This window comes from Microcaecilia unicolor, chromosome 8 (assembly GCF_901765095.1).
Source record: "Microcaecilia unicolor chromosome 8, aMicUni1.1, whole genome shotgun sequence".
Classification (NCBI taxonomy): Eukaryota; Metazoa; Chordata; class Amphibia; order Gymnophiona; family Siphonopidae; genus Microcaecilia; species Microcaecilia unicolor.
Genome location: NC_044038.1, coordinates 197703802 through 197729622, shown reverse-complemented (window position 1 = coordinate 197729622; position 25821 = coordinate 197703802). Strand labels below are relative to the sequence as shown.

At 44.1% G+C, this 25821-nt stretch overlaps 1 protein-coding gene across 1 annotated transcript in view; it reads right to left on the bottom strand.

The window, feature by feature from the left end:
• The window catches only part of MYT1 (myelin transcription factor 1), a 151947-nt gene that overhangs the window by 73545 nt on the left and 52581 nt on the right, over positions 1-25821 (bottom strand). Inside the window, exons 5-11 of the mRNA XM_030213449.1 lie at positions 22605-22667; positions 20028-20275; positions 12039-12848; positions 10710-10844; positions 7078-7168; positions 6098-6217; positions 1237-1451 (exon numbers count right to left, since the gene is read on the bottom strand). Of these exons, the coding sequence (XP_030069309.1) occupies positions 1237-1451; positions 6098-6217; positions 7078-7168; positions 10710-10844; positions 12039-12848; positions 20028-20275; positions 22605-22667 (1682 nt within the window). The remainder of the gene's footprint in view (positions 1-1236; positions 1452-6097; positions 6218-7077; positions 7169-10709; positions 10845-12038; positions 12849-20027; positions 20276-22604; positions 22668-25821) is intronic.

The window sequence follows — 25821 nt, the reverse complement described above, 5'->3', positions numbered from 1 at the left end:
GAACTGCAGTGGACTTCATAAATTGCTCCCGGGTACATAGCTCCCTTACCGTGTGTGCTGAGCCCCCCAAACCCCACTACCCCCAACTGTACACCACTACCATAGCCCTTATGGGTGAACGGGGGCACCTAGATGTGGGTACAGTGGGTTTCTGGTGGGCTTTGGAGGGCTCACTGTTTCTTCCTCAAACGTAACAGGTAGGGGGGGATGGGCCTGGGTCCACCTGCCTGAAGTGCACTGCACCCACTAAAACTGCTCCAGGGACCTGCATACTGCTGTCATGGACCTGATTATGACATCTGAGACTGGCACAAAATATTTTTAAAGATGTTTTTTGAGGGTGGGAGGGGGTTAGTGACCACTGGGGGAGTAAGGGGAGGTCATCCCCAATTCTCTCCGGTAGTCATCTGGTCAGTTCTGCACCGTTTTGTGCCTTGGTCATAAGAAAAACACGACCAGGTAAAGTCGTCCAAGTGTTCATCAGGGACATCCTTGTTTCTTTCGATTATGGGTCGAAGACGTCCTAGTGTTAGGAGGCACACCCAAATCCCGCCTTCAGTACGCCTCTGACACGCCCCCCAGTTGGGGACATCCAAAATCGGCTTTCGATTATACCGATTTGGACGACCCTGTGAGGACGTCCATCTTCCGATTTGTATCGAAAGATGGGCGTCCTTCTCTTTCGAAAATAAGTCCGATAGTAGCCTTTTGTAACTTTGTAAGTCTATGTGCTTTGAAAATGAGCCTCCACATAGCATATATTACATTATATATCATATATTAAAGGGCAAATGGAAATTAACATAGAGCTGTGGTTCAGCAGCAGGGGTTGTGCACTATCATGCAGACAGCTTCCAGCTCAATGCCATCCAAGCCAGGCCTTCTCCACTGCCACTACTCAGCACTGCCACTGAGCTAAGTAATCAGCACTGCCACTGAGCAGAGTACAACCACTGCTAGTGAGCCCAGTATTCAGCCAAATACTCAGCACTGCCACTGAGTGAAATACTGAGCACTGATACTGAGCTGAGTCTCTTTTCTGCTGAACTGCAAGTAATGCAACAACTAGAAAAGTATTTTGTGTGGTGTAAATAACATTTTTTTAGCATATTTTACTACCAGTGTAATCCAGTATTTATTGAAGCAGCAAGGTGATGGGTGACCTTACAAAGGGTTGGATGTTTTCTCAGCCAACCTTGAGGAAGCGAAGAAATTACACATGGTGCTTTGACTTACATTTAAAGGCTTTAGGTGAGGTTTCGCTAGTCTGAATCTTTGGGGCAAGTAAGCGTTTGCCAAAAACCTGAGCATCAAAACTTGCATAATCAAAGGTGACCTTGGAGTACTTCTCCAGCTCCTTGGCCAAGTTGGCCCTGGGCGTTGCTGGAACCATATTGGGCCTGTAGTTACCATACTGAGGAATCTCCAGCTGCTTCACGAAACACATAGGTCTAAAGAGAGAAACAAGAATCAAAAGGCCATTAATCTACTGTGCACAAAAGTACATTCTGGAACTATACACTTGGGATGTGACATTCAGACTTACAAAAACAACTATCTTTATGCTTTTCCATTAGGTCTTTCTAGCCTTTTCCCAAATGTATTTAATGCTCAGTGGCATCAAAATTGAGGGGGGGGGGGGGGGCTGGAGGAAAATCCACCTTTGCAATGGACTCCTTTAGGATCTACTTGCACCAGCAGCTGTCCCTCTTGCAATGTGTGACCTCAATCTGGACTGTTCATTAACACAGTGAAGCCCCCTCATTCTCTTTTTTAGTTTCATGACCCTTCCTTTACCACCTGGGCTTTCTTTATGAGGCGAGAAACACAAAAATTAAATGCCAGTCTTCACATGTGAATGGACTAAGACCTCAGACAGTGACACGTGGAGGGGCATAATCGAAAGGGACGCCCAAGTTTTCCTGGGGACGTCCTCGCAGGATGGCTCCAGCAAGAGGTGGGGAAACCCGTATTATCGAAAAAAGATGGGCGTCCATCTTTCGTTTTGATAATACGGTCGAGGACGCCCAAATCAGCAAATTTAGGTCAACCTTAGAGATGGTCGTCCCCAGCAGAGATGGTCGTCCCCAGGACTTCGTCGTTTCTGATTTTCGGCGATAATGGAAAGCGAGGACGCCCATCTCAGAAATGACCAAATCCAAGCTATTTGGTTGTGGGAGGAGCCAGCATTCGTAGTGCACTGGTCCTCCTCACATGCCAGGACACCAACCAGGCACCCTAGGGGGCACTGCAGTGGACTTCACAAATTGCTCCCAGGTACATAGCTCCCTTACCTTCAGCCAGATGCACTAACTGAACGGAAAAAGCCCTTCCCTTACCGATCGATCCCTTATTGATTCGGAAAGGAACGGGCATGCATGAAGGAAATCACATGCAAATGAGCTGCTCACTGTTAGCTCATTTGCACACGATTTCCTTCCTAAGGAGGGGAAGCCAGTGCAGAGAAGCCAAACATTATGCGTGGCTGCTCTGCGCATGCCAAAGACGGCTTCATACATGCAGACAAGCTGCGTGTATAATTGCAGTCTACAACCTTAGAAAGACACAAGTCCAGGTGAAAATGTCCAAGTACTCGTCAGGGACGTCTTTTTTTTTTATGAGTATGGGTGAAGGACGTCCTTCGCTGCTTCCATCCCTGCGACAGCAGTTGAGAACGTCCAAAATATGGATGTTTCTGTGAGAAGGACGCCCATGCCTTTGCTATGCCTCTAACATCCCCTTTATTTATTTGGATTTTGGATCACAAGTAGCAGCAATGGGATTTGCTGGCCACCTCTAAATTGCAAGACCAGTGCTCTAACCACTAGGCCACTCCTCCACTCCACTCCCTTGAAATCTGGCCATCCCTGTGGGGGGGGGGGGGCAGTTCAGGATGTCCAAAATGTTTGAAAGAAGGACGTCCAAGCCTTCGCTATGCCTCCGCTGACACACACATACCTCCCCCCCCCCCCCCCCCTTCAGGGACCTGCATACTGCTGCTTTGGACCTGAGTATGACATTTCAGGCTGGCAAAAAAAGTTTTTAAAGTTGCTTTTTTCAGGGTGGGAGGGAGTTAGTGACCACTGGGGGAGTCCAGGGAGATCATCCCCGATTCCCTCAGGTGGTCATCTGGTCAGTTCGGGCACCTTTTTGAGGCTTGGTCGTAAGAAAAAATGGACCAAGTAAAGTCACCCAAGTGCTCCTCAGGGACGCCCTTCTTTTTTCCATTATCGCTCGAGGACGCCCATCTGTTAGACACGCCCCAGTCCCGCCTTTGCTGTGCCTTCGACACACCCCAGGAATTTTGGTCGTCCCCACGACGGGAAGCAGTTGGGAACGCCCAAAATCGGCTTTCGATTATGCCGATTTGGGTGACCCTGAGAGAAGGACGCCCATCTCCCGATTTGTGTCGAAAGATGGGCGCCCTTCTCTTTTGAAAATAAGCCTGACAACCTTATGGATTATTACACGCATCATATGTTGAATGAATTTGAATGATTTTAGCTTGGTGTCACGTGTTAGTTGGTGTAAATGGAGGCACATAGGTTTAGGTGCTGGGATATCAACTAAGTGTATTCTACATACCGTGCCTAAATCTAGGCACCACTTATAGGATATGCTTAGTTGGCATTGATTTCTGCGCCAAAGTTGTAGGCACCATATATACTGTAGAATCGGCCCCTGAACATTGCCTTTTTCGGCACTTACTTTTTGGCGCCATTTACAGAATCTAGTCATTAGGGTGTAATTCTATAGTACACCAAAAGTTAGGTATGAATTAGGCACCAAATGTTTGGCACAACAATAGAAGTTAACGGATGTTAGGTGCAAAAATTGGGCTGAAATAGTAGTTAGGCACCACAGTGCACTTAAGTGCTATTCTCTAACTTGGTGCCTAAGTATTCTTATTACCCATGGGAGGGGCATGGGTGGGTCATGAGCATTATAACAATTATTTCAGGATGCACTTTATAGAATAGTTGCAGTTATGCGTTCAACTGCTGATTTTAGGCACCACCATTCACACCATCCATAAACATGGCATAAGTGGTCAAGCCTAGGGATTTTATAACTTGCATTTGCAGAAGACAAGGCTAACACAGGAGTTTTTCTCCGTATATCGCGGCTGTCTTTTCCGACACGCACGCTTGGTTTCAAAGATTTTCCCTATCCGATTTCGGAGGCATTGGACATATACACATTTTACATAATTCACACTCAAACCCTGACCCCTGAGGCAGATGTTTTTCAACACCGAAACATGGCCCGTGTCGGGTCATTTATCAATAAAATACTCCTGTTGTCTCAGTCTTGAAGGCCCAGTGTTGCTTTTTTTTGTTTGTGTAACTTCTATGTATGCTGTTTACCCTCTCTGTTTGGTTCATGCTCACGCCTAAAGTCTGGCATATAACTGCAGACTTATACTAGCATTCTATAAGAGATTTGGTGCCCAACTCTGCCATTGTAGAATACTAACTTAGCACCCAGTTTTTTTGGCACCACCTTATATCCAAGTACCTAAGTGAAGTTCCACACCCCCACTGGACCACATCCCTTTGTCCAATTAGTGAACACCAACAATGGACTCTCTAAGTCATTGTGTAATTGGGCAAAGAAAAGCCCTCACTTGTATGTCTCTTGGCCCAGGTCAATTTGCTGGAAACAGAATAAGATCAAGAGCCAAAAATAGAATAGAAATAATTCTATCCAACTATTTCATTAATAACAACTGAATGTAAGAGGTTCCCTTAAGAATTAAAATTCACAAAATCTTCTCAGCTTTAATTTGTGCCAGGATAGCTGTTGTTAAATAAAAAGTGTTTAAAAAATATTATCAGGTTCTGAAAGCTACTCAAGAAATGTTTGAACATAGTCCAATAAGAAGGCATCACTTTTTGTTCTTATTGATCTTTTTTTTCAACATATCCTTGAGCGAAGCATGTCCACATATCATTCCCATACAACAATTTAGCTCAGTTTCAAATTATACTGCAACAAGCATCAATATCTTCTGTTGCCTTTGGCCTGGGCCTTAAACATTAATGGATATTCTAGAAGCTCTTTCAGCAGTCCTCGGTCAATCTTGCAGAAACTGGCTACGGACACAGGAAGAAACCTCAGCACTAACAAGAACCTGCAGTACTGGAAAGAGATAGCTCACCTCACTGGACTCATTACCTGCCATTCTTTAAATACATTTCAAAAAGGCCCAGAGTTCAAAGTTCGTATAGGCTTCTAGAGCTGTCTAATTTCTTTGAAAATAACGTGAAAACTCGAATATTTATGTTTTATTTACAAAGATTGCATATAACCTCATTAGATTCCTTTGGGCTTTTATGCACTGTGATGCCATGCTGACTTCACTTCATGTACTTATTATTAGCTGACTAGATTATTGTAATTCTTTGTACAATGAAGTGCATCAAGTTACAATTTACAAGACTGCAACTGGTGCAAAACACCGCTCTCAGACGTCTTCATATAATGCTAAACCCAATGACCATATTTCTCTATTATTCATTGAACACCATTGATTGCCCATCATTATAGGGTGACATTAAAGTGTCAATGATAATAGTTAAGATAATACGAGTTGGCCAGCCTGCTGTTCTATTTAACATTCTTATACTGAAGACCTCTCCGAAGACCTTTCCTCGTCATTTGTGTTTTTGTGAAGATATACTTTTAGCAACTCCACTTCCTCTCGTGCATGATTCCAATCCACACGGAATTCTGCCTTTTATATCCTAGACTCTCTCCTCTGGAATACCAACCCAAAATACTTGTCTTAAAACATCATTAACCAGATTTAAGACAGGCCTCAGGATCTTCTTTGTCAGCAATGAGGCTGGTGAACTTTGGAGCATCAATGCTTATCTTCTTTTCTATTTTCCTGACTTTCCCTGGTTTTGTTTCTTTGAGTATTCTATTTGTAAACTGTTTTGATGTTCTATGAATGGCAATATATTAAGACTGATAATGAACAAAAACATAAAACATAAACAGAATAATTACCTTCTAGTGATTTTTCAAATACGAGCTGCAGTTCTAAATTCTGCAAGAGGAATAAAGCAGAAAGGTTGAGGAGCTCACCTACCTGAGAATTCGGTCTGAGCTTGAGCTGCTCTTAGCCAGATCCCCTGCAGGCAGTGGCTGCTGCTGCTTCTCATGAGATTTTGCAAGCTTTTCAGCAGCAGCAATTGGGCACCCAGATAAGCTGTGGGGAAGATGGAGAAAGTTAAAGCTTTGTCTACATGTTAAGATCTTCTACAGCCTTGGCAGGCCACTAACCAGCTCAGTCATCCAAGTAATCCTTGTAGCTAGTGTTCATTCCATAATAAAGATTTCCTGACAACCTCCTGAGGCTATCTTCCAGAAAGAAAAGAAACAGCAGCAGGGACTAGCAGCATGTATTTAAGTTTTTAAAACGTTGCAAGTGAATGATGCTATAACTAATGGTTTCATTCATTATCAGATTTATTGACAGCCTTTCCAATTACAGCTCAAAGCAGTTGGAGCTCCCAATATTAATGGAAAATAGGGTAATAAATAATGTTTGAAATCCCAGCAGATGTAAGGACAGTAATACTAGAGGTTCTAGTGAAAATGCAGATGCTCTGGTGGCCGAGTCTGTCTGACAGGGTACTCAAGGTAGTTATTAGGCCAGCAAGTTGGGTAAAAACCATTCTGATAGTGGAAGCTCTTTTGATTATTACAAAGTATTTTGATTAGACATGGAAAGTGAGGCATGCTGTGCACTAAGCAGGGACCCTATATGTCATCTATCCAAAATGAAGGTGTATAAAGGACAAATCGAACAGTGTCCTAGATAAAGAGAGATATATTCTGTGCAACCACATTGTACATCTGGCAGTCAGGATGTATCCTTAGCAGCCCTACAGGAATAGCTGGAAAGACTGGATAGGTCAGTTGCCCTTTCTCAGAGGCACAAGACCTCAGCTAGAAGAGGATGATCATCTTAGAACAGATCCCCTTCCAAGCCCATGTGCTGCCTCAGTCTGAACTTGCCTTACTGTTGGGACTTGTATGTTGAATGTAGACCAAAGCATGTCGTACCTTCTGTGTGTGTTTCGATTACTGTTCACGTGGCCTTGCCCCGTACAGCCAGGTGTTGGGCATTTCAACACGTTCTCGTGCATAGCCAAAACTAGGTGCAAGGAAAAAACACAGACAAAAAAAATTAATAATGCTTTATTTGAATAGTGAGGCAGAATAAGCAGCAGGCAATCAAGTCTTTATATCAACACAATCTTTTCAGGTCGTATAAATAGGATTTGTCTGCATACAAATCAGAATTCTGAAGTTTTAGTCCTGGGGTGGCTTCTTTAGTAAGTGACAAGAATTCTGTCTGTGCTTATATCTTAAGGACTAGCCATTCTTCTTTTTGCATTTCAATCCTCCGGATTAATGCTTCCTTCAGTGTTGACCTTAAAACTAAAGGAAATAATGTATACCGCAATGCCTTCTGAAGGCAAACAAACACATTCTCCCATACACACACACAAACAATGTGAGCATGTGTGTGTACATACTTTTTGCATCTGTGTGCATGTGTATATGTGTGTGCACATGTGTTATATGTGCAATATATAGTCTGTGCATGCATATGTGTATAGTGCACACGTGTTTGTGCATACATGTGTGTGTGCACATGTCTGCATGCATGTGTATATGTATACATGCACATGTGTTTCTGCATTCATATGTATGTGCACGTCTCTGCATGCATGTGCATAGGTATGTGTGTACATATGTCTATGCATGTGTGTGTGCACATCTCTGCATGCATATGTATGTGTACACGTGTTTGTGCATGCATATATGTATGTGGTATCTGTGAGTGCATGCACATGTCTGTGCATGCATTTAATATGTATTTGTGCACATGTGACTGTGCACATATCTCTGTATGCATACGTGTATATGTGTATGCTTATGCATACATTCTCTGTGTTTGCACATGTGTATGCATGCACACATGTGTGTGCATGTGCGTTTGCGTGCATGTGTGTGTGTGTGTGTGAGAGAGAGAGAGAGAGAGAGAGAGAAGAGGGTTGGGGGATGGGGATATCTGCCCTTTCTTGCCTTTCCTGCAGTTCTGCATGTATTTCCTGGACTGTATTTTTTAAAATTACAGATAACACAGTTTTGCCGTTATCACATTTTCATAAGCCCAGGAAGTATTGAGTTCTGTGAATACTCATCACAGTTTTCTTAGAACCCTGAACAGAATTTAGCCTTTGTGTTCTCCTGTGGAATGGATCATCCTCATATTCTTACTTTTACTTCAGCTTCTAGTGACTACTGAGAGAAAATAGAACTTGTTTTATAGTTTGAGACTGTTTTTTAATGAAGACTGAAGTTATGGCTGAGCGGGAAGACTTTCTTTATTTTGGGCATGAACAGCCCTCCCAAAAAGTGGGATCTTGTTGCTGGAGGGTCTGGTTAAAAAAAACCACAACTAGGTTTAAAAACATTTGGTCAGGTTCCTGGAGGAAAAATCCATAAACCATTAATGTAGACCTGGAAAAGCCACTACTTAACCCTGGGATTGGTAACATGGAATCTTGCTACTTCTTTGGACTCTGCCAGGTATTTGTGACTTGGACAGACCACTATTGGAAGTAGGATACTGGGTTAGATGGACCATTGATCTGACCCAGTATGGCAATTATTTTCTTATACAGATCATACTTTTGGGGCAAACTATCTTGTGCCTCTCTCAGATCTAGCATCCTACAGCTGGCTGTTTTGTTATGTCACCTTGAAACTATTCTGAAACTAGGAAACTCCATACTGCACTCAAGCCTCATTATACAGACAGGAAGCAGTGTCTTCATTTGCTCTGTCCCTCTTTGTCTCCTTGACATAGAAAGAAAGACAAATTGAACTAAGGGGTAAGAGTCATGTATTTGTTATACTGCCTTTCTGCGGTACAACCATTTATTATATGCAGGTAGTTTCTCTGTCCCTGGTAGGCTCACGGATTGTTTTGTACCAGGGGTAATGAAGGGATAAGTGACTTGGCTCAGGGTCACAAGGAGCCTTGGAGGGGCATAATCAAACATGAATGCCCATCTCCATGGGCGTCTATGACCGTGAACAGGTACGTGAAGGGGCGGGACAGACCGTATTTTCAAAAAAAATGGGTGCCCATCTTTTTTTTCGATAATACTGTTGGTGCCCGGAAAATGCATCAGATTTGTGCGGATTTGAGCTCAAAAACGAACAAATTCAAGGCATTGGGTCGTGGGAGGGGCCAGGATTCGTAGTGCACTGGTCCCCCTCACATGCCAGGACACCAACCGGGCACCCTAGGGGGCACTTGTAACAATTAAAAAAAAAAGTTAAATACCTCCCAAGTCCATAGCTCCCATCGCTTGGGTGCTGAGCCCCTCAAATCCCCCCCCCCAAAACCAACTGCCCACAACTCTACACCATTACCATAGCCCTTATGGCTGAAGGGGGGCACCTACATGTGGGTACAGTGGGTTTTGTGGGCGGTTTGGAGGGCTCCCATTTACCACCACAAGTGTAACAGGTAGGGGGGGATGGGCCTGGGTCCACCTGTGTGAAGTCCACTGCACCCACTAACAACTGCTCCAGGGACCTGCATACTGCTGTGATGGAGCTGGGTATGGCATTTGAGGCTGGCAAACAGGCTGGAAAAAAAAGTTGTTAAAGTTTTTTTTTTTATGGTGGGAAGAGGTTAGTGACCACTGGGGGAGTGAGGGGTGGTCATCCCCAATTCCCTCCGGTGGTCATCTGGTCCTTTAGGGCACTTTTTTGGGACTTGTTCATGAAAAAAAGGGTCCAAAAAATGATCCAAATTCGTGCTAAAAACGCCTTTCTTTTTTCGATTATCAGCTGAAGGTGCCCATCTCTCCTCGACTGATAGACACACCCCAGTCCCGCCTTCACCACGCCCCCAACATGCCCCCGTCAACTTTGCCCGTTTCCGTGACAGATTGCAGTTGAAGACGCCCAAAATCGGCTTTCGATTATACCGATTTGGGCGCCTTTGCGAGATGGGCACCTATCTCCCAATTTGGGTCGAAATCTGGGCGCCCATCACTTTCGAAAATAAGACTGATAGTGGGAATCAAAGCAGGTTTCCTTGGTTCTCTGCCCACTGCACTAACCATTAGGCAACAACTCCACTCTCCCAAATTATGAGAATACTTTCCTAGTAGGATTCGGTACTGTCAGCTTCTCATTCAGCTCACCCAAACCAAACTTTGGCTATGAGTTATCTAGCAATTGTTTCTTCTAAGGAGTATTATTGCCACACTAGGTTCAGAGTTACAGGCCAGGGGTCCTTTAGTTCCAAATTTCTGCTACTATAACCTTGAGCATCTGTACTAAGTAGCTCTGGCAGCTATACTGATCCTCAAGGACAGAGAAATCACTACAACATTTAGTGCACTAATGATCTATTAAATGAGTGTTCAGACCATAGTAGTGGTTCCTACTCCAGAGCACCTGTAGCTACTTCTGTATCAAGGAAAAAAGCTCCTTACTCACTGCAAGTCTAGTGACTGGCCCTGAATAGCTGGATCAGTGCCTCTGCCATGCGGATGACTGTAGTACCCTTACATTCATCAAGATATTTTCCCTCAAAAATTTCCAATTTACTTCTGAATTAATTGTTTGTTCCTTGAATATAAGAACACCCAGTGGAAACTTACTCTCCGGAGGGATTCTGTCTTTGTGTGGACAGCCAGACAGACTACGATGGTGAGGGTACAATCCTGTAACATGCCCAGTGCCATCACACCCTGGCGTTGGGCATTTGATCTCTCGCTTTTCAGGTCTGGAAGGATCTGGGAAACACAGCAGATGGGGAGAAACAGAATGAAGTCAGACGCATTATGAAAATCAACTGGTCCACTTTTCTTTGCTCTTGGAATGCTACATCAGACTAGACCTCTGAATGGAAAGAGAACACAGAAAGTGAAAGAGTCAAAAATAGAGTGGAAATAATTCTGTTCACCTACTTCACTCATAGAAATGCCATGTAAGGAATTTCTTTAACAATTAAGCATCCCAAAAGCTAGGAAAGAAACGTACGAAGCTTTCTTTCTATTTCTAGGGGTCCTTTAGAAAGTGTGCACCTCCTATAACTAAGGATCCTCTCTGCTTGTCTCACTATTTAGGGTTTCAGTATTTTATTGTGTTAAGTGGAGCTTGCACTGGTTTGTTAAGGCTATATTCTGGAAATAAAAAGGCTAGAATGAAGTTCTTCCTTAGGAATTCTGCTTCTACCTGCTCACAAATACCATTGAGAGAAGCACATTCTAGTAGAAAACATATTATAAAATTCATCTTATGTTTTCAAAAACCTGCAGAAATGGATCTAGTCTCATGGCTAAGTGTCCAATATCGTTCTAGCTACTTCCTGCTTTTGAGCTCTTTGGCAAGGCTGGCAATCAGAATGAGAACGATGTGTATATTAGAAGTGAAGCAGGCAGACATTTTTGTCTTATCATTAAGGAAAGGAAAGAAAACAACTGAAAGGCCTTTAATGAGGAAAATATTGTAACCTAGGCCTCCTTTTGTGTCTCTTGATTTTTGTCCCTTCTTCATCATTTCTGTTGTAAACCGCTTAGATCTGTTACTGGATTAGTGGTATTTCAAATAAGTTGAAATGTGAAATGTAGAAAATAAACCTTTTAAATTCTAGTGCCTTGGATGCAGACTGAGCCTCTGGAAGGCTTGCGGATTGCCTAAATACACAGTCTGCATATCTAAAATCTATGTGGATTATATAAGCATACATACAGTAATTTCAAATCCATAAAATAATCATCAAGTGCACACTTATGTTAAGGAATACACCACACATCAGAGCAAAAGACTGTTCTGTTAGAAATCTTCATAAAGGTGGTTAATACATCCCAATAAATTAATATTACAACCTATTTTTCGTGGGCACCAATGAATAGTCAAACTCAGACTCTTCAGCACTTTAAAATGTATCTGACAGAAAGCCCCCGCTGAAAGATATGTACAAATACCTTTACTGTAGAAGTTTTTCCTGATGGTCTCCACAGCTCTGATTTGCTTTTCTTCTGTTGGATACTGCTTGGCATGCTCCCCAGGCTGTCTGCTGGGCTCCCTCACATGTTTTACCTGCTCTGCCTTCATAGCAATCGCCTGTTCCAAAAGCCCCAAATTTCCCCTGGTCATCATATCATACATTTCTGACTCATCGGTCACTGCAGATTTTTGGGAGTGAGTGTCATCATCCTTGTCATCATCTGATCGGACCTCCACGATGACAGAGTATTCAGGTTTTGGACTGAGTTGTTGTTCACAGTGAATGTTCTGAGAATCCTGAGAAGCACGGGGTGTTTCTCCACAGACAGCCTCTGCTGTTGATTCTTCTTCCTCTTCCTCCTCCTCCTCCTCTTCCTCCTCCTCTTCCTCTTCATCCTCTTCATCCTCATCTTCTTCTTCTTCTTCTTCCGTGATCTTTTCCACTTTGCCAGATTTCTCACAGTTTGTGTCATCCCTGGGCTCAAGTCCAGAGTCACTGCCTGGCTCACTGGTCACCTCAATGACTTCCTCTGCATCTTCTGTCTGAATGATAATTTCTTTGTCACAGTCATCCTCAGCTACTTGTCCTGCCTCCTCATGGACCAGCTGTACTAAATTAACATTAGGTTTGGAAGTCTGAGGTTCATTTGCAGACAGCTGCCCCTCTGTTGCAAGAGTTTCTTTTGCTAAGTTTAAGAGCGAGTTGGCAATAATTTCTTGATAACGAGTATAATTGGCAGCAGGAGTTGATGGATTCTGTCCATACTGAGCTTTTATTGAACTTCTCCCTGAAAGACAACGGGATAAATAAATACCAACTAGAAGGCAAGTTACCAGGGAATACGATACTGTTGCTACAAATATTTCAGGCAAAAGATGGAGTCATATAATCAATAGCTCTGCACTCAGACTGTCACCATGCAAATAATTTTAACAAATTCCTGTATATTGGATTTTCAGTTTCAGTGGCATAGCCAAGAATATTTTTAAAGGGGGTGCGTCTCCCTGCACTGCCCCCTGCCCCCTAGAACCTTAAAATCCTCTCTCCTGCTGTCTTTGCCCAGGCAGCAGCAACAGCAGTACTCATAGGCTGCCTGTGGCCTGCACCAGGACTTCCTCCCTGAACTATCCCACCTTTCATAAAACAGGAAGTTGCATCACAAGGGGTGGGATGGTTTAAGGAAGAAGTCCTGGTGCAGGCTACAGGCAGCCTATGAGTGTCGTTTCCACTGTCTGGGCAAAGACTGCAGCAGAGAGGATTTTAGGGTACAGGTAGGGGGCCAGGTCTAACAGGGGGTGCATACACAACACATGCATCTGGTATAAATACACCACTGTTCAGTTTTGTACAGGAGCTTCACAGATATTTTCTTGACAAAACGTTTTAGGTGATAATTTTGTAGGGGGCCCTTTTACTAAGCCACGTAAGCATCTACGCACGCCCAACGCATGCCAAAATGCAGTTACCGCCCGACTACTGCGTGGCTCTTGTGGTAATTTCATTTTTGGCACGCGTCAAATACACATGTCTGAAAAATATTTTTTTTATTTTCGGGAGCGCGTAACGGGATGCGCGTAGATCATTACCACCTGAATTCTTTACCACTAGGTCAATGATTGGCAGTAAGGTCTCAGACCCAAAATGGATGCACGGCAATTTTGATTTTGGTGTACGTCCATTTTTGGAAAAAAAAGGACTTTTTTCAGGCGTGCTAAAAAATGGATTGGCGCGCATCCAAAACCAGCATCTACACTACCGCAAGCCATTTTTCAGCACACCTTTGAAAAAGTACCCCTAAGTGACTTACGCTCAAGTTACTGTTTATAAAAGTCCCCTGTTGTACCCATACAGAAAGGTAGACATTGGGAAACTATAGCGCTTGCTGTTATGTGATGTACACATGGAGGGGCATTTTCAAAAGGACATGCAAGTCAGAATTAGGCCATCCTGATCATAATGTCCAAAACAAGAGTCCATCTCACAGCCATATTCAAACAGGAAATACGTTGAGGTTTCCTGTTTGAAAATATTTGAGAACATCTAAAATGAACAGCCATTTTACAAACTGAAGTGGTCAAATTATGAATGCGAAAAATCCAGGGACAAGAACCTCCAGCAATATTTTACAGATGTGGTCACATAGACATCCTTACAGTCAGCAGAGGGTAGCCTAGTGGTCATTGCAGTGGACTGTAAATCAGGGGCGTAGCTACGTGGGGCCATGGGGGCCTGGACCCCAAGATTTGGCCCTGGCCCCCGCTGACCCTTTCGATCCCCCCCTACCCACCGCCGCTAACCCTGCCATCGAGTACCTATGCAGGACATCAGGATGACTCACACAGAAGAAACAGAATCCTAGGCTTTCACATCAGCTGCAGCAAAGCGCCGGCCTGGAGACCGGCTGAGGAGGACTTCGGCTGCCGGGGGTTGGGGACCCCCGCCAGCACAGGTAGCTGACGGCGGTGGCGGCAGGGGACTCGGGGGAGGGTTGGCGGCAGCGGGAAGGGGGGTTGAAAGGGGAGGAGCGCCCTGGGGGTGAAAGGTGGCGGGGGGTCCGCAGCGCTCGGGAGGGGGCTAAAATGTGCCCCCTCACCTCGGGCTCTTGCCCCCCCTCCCGCCAAAGTCTGGCTATGCCCCTGCTGTAAACCAAAGTACCCAGGTTTATATCCCCCTAAAACTTCTGTATTTTAAATGCTGAGCCCTCCAGGAACAGGGAAATACCTACTGTACCTGACTGTATACCACTTGAATAGCTTTCAGGCTTGCAGGTGTCATAAACAGGGGCGTATCTGGACTCCGGCGGTGGGGAGGGGCCAAAGCCAGAGGGAGGGGGCACATTTTAGCCCCCCCCCCGTCATTGCCAACCCCCCCCCCCCGCCACCAACGACTCTCTCCACCCCCCCCCCCCCCCCGCTGCTTACCTTTGCTGGCGGGGGACCCCAACCCCTGCCAGCCGAGGTCCACTTCCACCTGCCGCTGCCTTTAAAAATATTTCTTCAGCTGGCGGGGGACCCCAACCCCCGCCAGCCGACCTGAGGTCTTTAAAGTTCTTCTCTTCTTCGTCCTCCGTGGCCGTGCTGCTGTTGAAAGCTGTTGAATCCAGGAACGTGCTGCGACGTCAGACTCCGAACTGGATTCAACAGCTTTCAACAGCAGCATGGCCATGGAGGATGAAGAAGAGAAGAACTTTAAAGACCTCAGGTCGGCTGGCGGGGGTTGGGGTCCCCCGCCAGCTGAAGAAATATTTTTAAAGGCAGCGGCAGGTGAAAGCGGACCTCGGTTGGCGGGGGTTGGGGTCCCCCGCCAGCAAAGGTAAGCAACAACAGCGGGGGAGGGTTGACGGTGGTAGGGGGGTCCAGGGCGAAATCTGCGGGGGCCCAGGCCCCCGTGGCCCCACGCAGATACGCCCCTGGTCATAAATATTTAGGTACAGTAGGTATATGTCTGTTTCTGGAGGGCTCACAATTTAAAGGGAAAAAAAGAAGAGCTGAAGTGGGAATTGATCCTGGGTCCCCTGGTTTACAGTCTACTGCACTGACCATTAGGCTTCTCCTCAGTCCTGCTTTCTGCTTTGTTCAGAATGCCTGTAATACTGATGCTGGTATTCCTTTCCAGTTTCACGTTTAGGGAAGAGGGAGGAGGACGGCAACCACTGGAGAATTCATGAAGGGTCATGCCTTAATTTCTCTGGTGGTCAGCTGCTCAGTCAGAGCACCTTTTTGTACCCTGGACATGACTAAAACAGATCTAAATAAAAACATCCTTCTTTTTAGACTTGGGCGCTTCTTCCCGTTCGATTACTGCTGTCGGACGTTCTAATTTTGGGCCTTTCCTAGTCCCGTCCAAAACACGCCCCCAACATGCATGTAGGACATCGAAATTCTGCCGTTCCAAAATCGCAATTTGAATGTTTTTGGCAGATGGACTTTTTTTTTTTTGCCAGTTTGAAATGTCCATGGGCTTTGACAATGAGCAAGAAAATAGAGGAGTTGTGGAATACCCAACGCAACAAGCAAAAACAAAACGTAACCACAGGAAATTTATGAAATCAAACAAAAGTGCATGCAAACTGGAAGGAAAAGCCTCAAAGTCACTCAAACCTTGGTAGGTAATACAGAGCGACATAGATCTAAACAGATCTCAACTTCATCATAGGCAAAAACCTTCCCCCCCAGGCCAGTTCACATCGGTATCTGCCCAACTGAAGTTGCATTTAAGATAAGTTGCTTTTTGATGTTATATTATACACTTTAAAGAACTACATATTTGGATTTTGCATAGCACCTGACTGGTGGAGCTGGAAGGTTTTTGCCTGTGATGAAGTTGAGATCTGTTTAGATCTATGTCGCTCTGTATTACCTACCAAGGTTTGAGTGACTTTGAGGCTTTTCCTTCCAATTTGCATGCACTTTTGTTTGATTTCATAACTTTTCCCGTGGATCACTTTTTATTTTTATTTTTGCTTTGACAATGAGCCCCATAGCTGTACCAGGGACTGGAGGATGGGCAGAGCAGAGATGGGATCAGTACTTATATATCTGTCTATAAAATACAAAATGAATAAATGCTCCTTTCTACAGAACAAATAAGCACTAATCCTTACCACCCCACATTCATAGAACTGGAATAAATTTGTGTTTCAGCTTTTGGAAAGGTACATATACACCTACCTGCCTTGGCAGCCAAAGTAATGTGTTGTAAAATTATTTTCCCTGTGACTCATTGCATGAACATTGCACTTTGTTGTATATACACAATGATTCAGTAATAGGATGCCTGGAACAGGCACATTAATGACCTTTCTCCTGTAGCTCTAACAATGCACCTCACTCCTTCCCTGCAGCATCCTCAGCAGTTCCAGTAGAGAACCCTCTTCCCCCATATAGTTCTGCCAATGCACCTCTCTCCTGACGGACAGCCCCTCTGCTGTCTCAATATTCCCAGGGCTTAGTATTCATGGAGGGGCATAATTGAACGAAAACGCCTATCTCCATGGGCGTTTATCTCCAAGAACGGGTCCGTGAAGGGGCAGACCGAACCGTATTTTGGGAAAAAATAGACGCCCATGTTTTATTCAACAATGTGTGAGCTGGGCGTTTTTGTTTTTCAGCGATAATGGAAAATGAAAGCGCCCAGCTCAAAAACGAATAAATCCAAGGCATTTGTTCGTGGGAGGGGCCAGGATTCGTAGTGCACTGGTCCCCCTCACATGCCAGGACATCAACCGGGCACCCTAGGGGGCACGTTTACAAAACCAAACAAAAAGGTAAAAGAGCTCCCAGGTGCATAGCACCCTTCCCTTGGGTGTTGAGCCCCCCAAATCCCCCTCAAAACCCACTGCCCACAAGTCTACACCATTACTATAGCCCTAAGGGGTGAAGGGGGGCACCTACATGTGGGTACAGTGGGTTTGGGGGGGTTGGACGACTAATAAGCATTAAGCAGCACAATTGTAACAGGTAGGGGGGATGGGCCTGGGTCCACCTGCCTGAAGTCCACTGCACCCCCTAACAACTCCTCCAGTGACCTGCATACTGCTGCCAGGGAGCTGGGTATGACATTTGAGGGTGAAAATAAAAAGTTGAGAAACTTCATTTTTTGTGCTGGGAGGGGGTTAGTGACCACTGGGGGAGTCAGGGGAGGTCATCCCCGATTCCCTCCAGTGGTCATCTGGTCATTTAGGGCACTTTTTGGGGCTTTATTCGTGAAAAAACAGGGTCCAGGAAAAGTGTCCTAAATTCTAGCTAAAAACGCATACTTTTTTCCCATTATCGGTGAAATGGAGTTACGGATCAAGAAAGGGATCTGGGTGTCGTCGTCGATGATACGCTGAAACCTTCTGCTCAGTGTGCTGCTGCGGCTAGGAAAGCGAATAGAATGTTGGGTGTTATTAGGAAGGGTATGGAGTCCAGGTGTGCGGATGTTATAATGCCGTTGTATCGCTCCATGGTGCGACCGCACCTGGAGTATTGTGTTCAGTACTGGTCTCCGTATCTCAAAAAAGATATAGTAGAATTGGAAAAGGTACAGCGAAGGGCGACGAAAATGATAGTGGGGATGGGACGACTTTCCTATGAAGAGAGGCTGAGAAGGCTAGGGCTTTTTAGCTTGGAGAAGAGACGGCTGAGGGGAGATATGATAGAAGTGTATAAAATAATGAGTGGAATGGATCGGGTGGATGTGAAGCGACTGTTCACGCTATCCAAAAATACTAGGACTAGAGGGCATGAGTTGAAGCTACAGTGTGGTAAATTTAAAATGAATCGGAGAAAATTTTTCTTCACCCAACGTGTAATTAGACTCTGGAATTCGTTGCCGGAGAACGTGGTACGGGCGGTTAGCTTGACGGAGTTTAAAAAGGGGTTAGATAGATTCCTAAAGGACAAGTCCATAGACCGCTATTAAATGGACTTGGAAAAATTCCGCATTTTTAGGTATAACTTGTCTGGAATGTTTTTACGTTTGGGGAGCGTGCCAGGTGCCCTTGACCTGGATTGGCCACTGTCGGTGACAGGATGCTGGGCTAGATGGACCTTTGGTCTTTCCCAGTATGGCACTACTTATGTACTTATGTACTTATGTACTCTGTTCGGCAGATAACCACGCCCCAGTTCCGCCTTCGCCACACCTCTGACACGCCCCCATCAACTTTGTCCGCATCCGCGACGGATTGCAGTTGAAAACGTCCAAAAATCGGCTTTCGATTATACCGCTTTATTCGGTTTTGTGAGATAAACGTCCATCTCCCGATTTAGGTCGGAACTTGGGCGTTTTTCTCATTCGATTATAAGCAGGACAGCCATCTTTAGTATACCTGTATACTTGTGTCATATATGTAGAATTATTAACCAAGGATTAAGATATGTCTACGAAATCCTATGTCCCCCAAGCCTTTTCCTTTTATTACGGTGCAAATCCTACCAGTGAAAAGGACCCACAGTCTTTGCACCAATGTGGACAGATTAATTATTGTCCTTTCTTATTATGTGTGCCTGAAATGAAGCAGAATTCACAAGCTCAAACTCCTCAGAAACCAGACGGACCATTACATAGAGGCTGGGACCATTTTTGCCATGTGTCAGGGCCCTTCTTACTGCAGTGGGTAAAAAGCCCCTAAAAAAGACATGGCCATGTGGTAAGATTACTCTTACCGCCACCCACTGAGGTGGCAGTAAGGACTCCCGTGCATTTAGGTGTGCCCAATGCACATAAATGCAGAATAGGTACCATTTATGCATATGTTTGCTCAAAGAACTATTCTGTAAGCTCCCATATAAGTGGCACAGTGCACAACTGAAAAGGGGGCGTGCATGTGGGAGGAGCATGAGCAAGATGTGGGGTGTGCGGAAAGAATACTATCAGATGCATGCATTGATTGACTGATCTAGGTGCGCCCTCCTGTGCCTGCCATTGACTTGGCATAAGTGGGTGTGTCTTCTTTTCTGGTGCACCAATGTGGGTTTGTACAAATCTTCTGTGATAGCATCAGGGTGCCCTGATGCCATTATAGAACTGGCTCTCTCCAGGCTGCATTGAGTTGCCAAAAAGAAGAAGCCAATTTACAGAATGTACATGTTTTTCTGAAAATCAACAGGTCAAAGTATGAACATTTAACATGCCTGAGTACCCTATTTATGTGGGTACTTGGAAAGAGATAAACCAGGGTATATATACTGTTTTATTCTTTGAACCTAAATGTCCCTAGGGATATGAATATAGCAATAAAATATGTGCACATTTGTTGCATTTCATGAACGCAATTTTCAGTCAAACCATTTTACTTGGGTAAATTCCTTTGAAAATTGCTCTCCTGTATACAGTACATGTCACTCCTCTGCATGTCTCAAAGTAATGTAGACGTTTTACTTTATCTTCTTATTAGAGTTTTATAACTGATTAAATCCATTATTTGCAAAGCAGCCTGTACTTCACCAATAAAGCCCTTTGACCTTTGTCCATATGTTACCTTCTTCCAAAACAGAGCAGGGAGATTTCTCCCGTTCTGTCGTGTTCACCTCCTCCTCTTCCTCCAGAGTTCCTTCTGATTCATCAGTTACAGATTCCTCCTTTACATCTGTCTCATCACTGCCATCGCTGTCGACGTTGTAGCCTTCATCTAGAGCCAGTTTGAGAGGGTGCGATTTCCTCTTTGACAGGTGATCAGCCTCAGCATCTTGAAGTTTTCGCTTTTTTGCCAGCGGGCAGCTCTGTAAACTGGAAGACAGGGTGCAGTTAGTGATCAGAAGTAGAGACCATGTTTCAAGTCAATTCTCAGCCCAGGTTTCAGAGAAAATCACACTGCTGGAATTTAGTAATGATTATTACATTTTAAACTTGATGTGTATATATAAAGATGGATATGCACACTTAATGGCAATTTTGAAATATATAGCTGCCTCACTTAAAAAATGGTCCTGCCTACTGACGTGAACTGCTGCCCGTTTTGGGACTTCTCAACCCCTAGGAGATGTATAATTCTCTAGTAATTTGTAGACATGAATTCTGGTAACTATATGCTGGGCGTGTACTCTCTTCCTTTGTGATGGAAATGGCAGTGGGTGTGTCAGGAAGAAGTGATGGTGCTGCACAGATGGTGGGTAGAAATCCCAGGGAAGGAAAGAAAGAACCAGGCTTTGAGACCTCCTACTATGTCAATGACAGGAGTGAAAACATCATGGCCTTAGTGCTGGGCTCTTTTGTTAAGCTCTAAAGCTCAAATCCTTGAAGGAGAATAGGCAGTACTGGGGAATCCCAGAGTAAAGAAGAGACTCTTGTAGCCACCACCTGTAATCCATCTTTTCCTTGTACTCTACACACAAGAACATAACCTGCAGGAAACCCTCTGTGGCTCCATGTTACTGAATGTCAATTCTCTTACACCAAAGTAGCTGATGCATTAGCACACCTGAATTACTTTAAGTGAAAAAAAATGCAGAGTCTCAGGCCCAGATGCACAAAGGTCCTTGTTAAGAATCCGTCTGCATTTCCAAACCGGTAAACATTACCAATTTGGAAATACATTGGGATTCCCAAAGAGAATCACATGCAGATGAGCTGCTCGTTGCTTTTGCATGCGATATGGGGGAAGCCAGTTCACGAGCTGAGCATGCGCAGAACAGCTAATCGCTATGAAAGCCTGCATAGCTTTTCTTTTTTTAAAAAACTGCCATGGTCTGCTGATGCCGGGAACCTGCACTCTCCTGCCTGTGGGTGGGGGGAGGCGGGGGGGGGGGGGGGGGGGGGCCCGCTGTTTGCTGATGCCGGGAGCTGCACTCTCTCCTGGGGGGGGGGGGGGTAGATCTCAAAACCTCCCTGTCTCCATTACAAGGCAAGCTCAGCTGCAGCAATGCCCAGCTGGAGAAGGCTAGCAAACAGTGTAGTTTTTGGGGGGGTTTTTTGTGCTCAGGGCTGCTGAGACTGTTCAAGCATAGCCTACAGGAAGGGCAGCCGGCTGTAGGGCAAAGACTTTTCTGCTTCCTCTCTCCCTCCTCCCCTTGCTTTTCTCTCGAGGTGTGCTGTAGGCATGGATCGCTGGGCTCTTACATAAGAACATAAGAGTAGTCATACTGGGTCAGAACAATGGTCCATCTAGCCCTGTATCCTGTTTTCCAAACAGTGGCCAAGCCAGGTCACAAGTACCTGGCAGAAACCCAATCATGGCAACACTCCATGCAACAAATCCCAGGGCAAGCAGTTGCTTCCCATGTCTGTCTCAATAACAGACTATGGACTTTTCCTCTAGGAATTTGTCTAAACCTTTTTTAAACCCAGATAAGCTAACCGTAGTTACCACATCCTCTGCAAAGATAATGTGTTGCAGACTTTGCTGATAAAAGCACTTTGCTCTCATGTCTTCTGCACAAGAGGACCCTGTGGCTGTGGAGTACTAGCAAGAACAGTCAGGACCGACAGCTCCAGACCTCCCGTTAAATTTTCAAAGGTAAAGGAAGGGGTTGCTTCTGTGCATTGGGTTGTAAAATGGCTGTGCATCACTTTGCATGCACATTTGTATAGTAATTAGCTCATTATAAGAGCTTTGCTTTCCCTTTTACGTTAGCTTCTAACATGGTAGGAAAAGAGCTCAGAGAACCCTTTTGTGCATGTCTCGTTTTACTCCTTGCTCACTAAACCGGCTAGAACTGGTATAAAAACCACGTTGCTAGCTCATTAGTTTTAGTGCAACTGGGCCTCAGGGAAAATCGTTCTTCCAGTCATTTCCATAGGTGCGTCCATAGGCATCCTTTATAGAATTCCATTTAGTGTCAATATTGTGGCACTATATACTGAATCTAGCCCCATATACACATGTGCATTGGTTCGTAAATGTATGCACAATTGCAAAAAAATCTGTGCTCTTTCCAAAAGTATGCACTCTCTTCACCAATAGTGAACACTCATTGCAAAAAGTGCACACTCTTTCTGAAGAATGCACACTAACAACAAAACAGGAAAAATGAACAAAAAGTTTTGAAATGAAATGACATGGGAAATGTTTCAAATGAATGCATATCCCTAGTTTTTACCACTGGTGAGAATGTCTTACCTTCTGTGTCTCGCATACTTTCCACTGCTATGCCCTGAGCCATCACATCCTGGGGTAGGGCAGCTTATGAAATGAAAGAGAAAAAGAGGCAAGCACATTGATTTTTCATTTCTCACCAAAACATGAAGGAATTTGAATCAGGAAAATAAAGACTAGGGTTTGGAAAATAGTTTCACTTTGTTCTTCAAATGGAGACTGGGAAGGGCAGTAAAATGCTGCTCAGCTTACTAAAACTTAATGAGAGGACTGACCCCATTTAATTAACTGAATGGCTCATTATAGTTTTATGAGTATGTTTAATTACAGATTGGCATGTGTATCTATTCTGCTCTTTTTATGTAATATAAAAGTAGAATAATGTTTGCTACTCAAATATAATTCATAAGAGTAAGAATGAACAGCCTATCATCAGACTACTTAATGAACCTCATGTTTCTGGAATCTCAATGATTCATGGGGAGAGATACAAATGTTCTACAACAGTTGCTTTTGTTGGTTGAGTTGAATTGATGGCATATGCAACAGTAGGAGTCCAGTCAGAATCTAGCACAAATCTCCTGTTTTGGGAACAAAATACTGAATGGTCAATTTTTAAATGGTTTTAAGGTACCTAAAGTCAAAATTGGTTGCCTAATATTTTCCCTTTGAAAATGGACTAGGGCTAAGCTTGTAAGTTTAGGTGCCTAAAAAGTGACTTGGAAATGGCATTCCCTCTAAGGTACATGGGATTCCACTGCCTACATTTTTATGTCAGGGATGTCATGGCACAACAATCTCAAAGTTGATTCAAGCAGGACTCATAAGGGACCTCCCTATTCCACGTAATTCAAGCTATGAGATTGTTGCACTATTCCTTACCACAGCATAGAGGGAATATTGGTGGGGCCAAAGTGGAGAAGCAAATCTACATGTCAACGTGACAGAAGTTCTTCCTATTTGAGTAAAGAGTTACTGGAGCATTGTGTTCTGGTATATGTGATGTGATGTATGTCCCATCATGGAATAGAGGGGACCCACGACCCAGACGGTATACTAAAACCAAACCTTGTGCAAGAACAACTTGTGTATGAGGTAAGTCCCATGGCCCACTCACACAGTTAGGGTGAGAATATTGGGACCCTGCTTGGGGCAGTTGTAGCTAGTCAGGGAAGGCTACATGTGAGGTGGCAGAGGTGACTAACCCTTCCAGAATTTATTCTTATATTTCCCTGAGTGTTGAAAGTAACAGACCAATACTAAACAACAGGACACAGATCGACAACAACATATAATTTGCATAGGCAGAAGAACTGAGCACTTGACTTGACAAATACCAGAGAAAAGGAAGGAAAGGACCTGCTAAGCCTGAGAGGGGTAAGGGAGGGAATAGTGGTGTACTTCTGGACTGTACAGACCGAAGGTGATTGGATTGTTGAGGGTTTTCATCTCACCTAATTGTAGGAAGGGACTCAGATCAAGACCTGACCCCAGAGGAGACCAGAGGGATGGAGACTGATCTCATCCCTTCTGGAGGTGAAAGGGCCTTTGTTGGATTATTTTTGTGGATAGACCTTTTGCTGGACTGCTGAGGATTACCACAGACTAACCTTTTGTTGGATTATTTTGTGGGTGGACCTTTTGCTAGACTGCGGAGGATTATCATGGAGTGACATATTGCTGGACTGCTGCAGAATATTGGGGATCAATGTCAAGACTGACCAAGGCCCGGAGGACAACATTTGACAGTATAGAGTTACTGGTGCATGGTGTCCTGGGTAAAGCATTACTGGAGTATTCTATTTTGGATATAGAGTTACCGGAGCATCATGTTCTGGACAAAGAGTTATTAGAGTATTGTATCCTGGGTAAAGAGTTACTGGAGCATTGTATCCTGAGTAAAGAGTTACTGGAGTATTCTGTCCTTAGTAAAGAGTTACTGGAGTATTATGTTCTGAGTACAGAATTACTTGAATATTGTGTCCTGGGTACAACCTTGAGATCATCACAACAAAAGCTCTTGGTGTGCCTGACAGCTGGGAGAGTGCATTTTATGAGTACTAAGCAGGTGGCCTGTAGCGATTATATACCCATTTCTGTAGAAATTTGTAAAAAGAGTGTTTGAGATTTAATGCTGTGAAAACATGGTTGTTTGATGTTCTCTTAAGCTTCTGTGGCTGGCATCATGATTGTTGCAGTTGTCCAGGTCTTGCTGTATCCTAGTAAGTGGAACTAACATTTTAGCTGTTGTCCTGTGACTTTCTTCAGAGTATGCTGTGAGGTCTGTATTTTGTCTTTATATAGTGACCAATAAACTTTCATGCCAAAATTTGTGACCAACGGACTTTTCCACCTCAATTTCCCAAAACTAATCAAGTTTGTAAACCCACATTATAAAGACAAACTGCAGACCCCATAGCACACATTGAAGAAAGATAAGCATGATGGCTGAAACATCAGTTTCACTTATTTGGACAGGGCAAGACCCAGACAACCACAACAATCATGGTTGTTTGAGATAACCTCTTAAGTTTTGAGTTGAAGATTGTATCTTGCTAGGATATATTGTTAAGGGGAATTTTATTATGTGCATTTGCTATGTTTGGTTTGATATTTTATTGGATTCCATTTCAATGTTTGTCAATGACGGGCTGGTAATCAAATTGTAATAGTAAAGAAAATATATGACCGAGTGGGTCAAAGTACACAGCACATGCAGTCCAGAAAAAAGCACAAAGAATGAAACAAGTGTACACATCTATGTTTAGATGAGTGAGCAGCAGGTCTAAAGTTAGGTACCTCAGATTTAATGAATTTTCAATCTAAAAAACGTAGCTACTCAAAGTCATGTGAAATTGTTAGCCAAAACTAGGAAGCTAGCACTAAGGCAATTTGAAGCTTAGCCTCCGTTTTGTCTTGCTTGCCTCTTTGGATGAAGAATTTGAAGAGGATTGAGGAGTCCTAGTCACAATAAAAGAAGATGTGCTGCTCACCTCCAGATGCCCTTGGACAAAATTTTGGTTTGGTCACAATTAGAAATGTACAAAAGTGGATCCTGACATCAGCTAATCTTGTCATGCCCAATAACAAATTCATAATCAACAGTTATTAAGATTCAACATCAGGCCTGATTCTCGGACCAGAATACTTACCCTCACTCAAGGACAGTAGTGGTAACAAGATCATGGAAGTCACTGGAAAGACTAATTAAAAATGACCTTATTCTTATAATAATAAATCC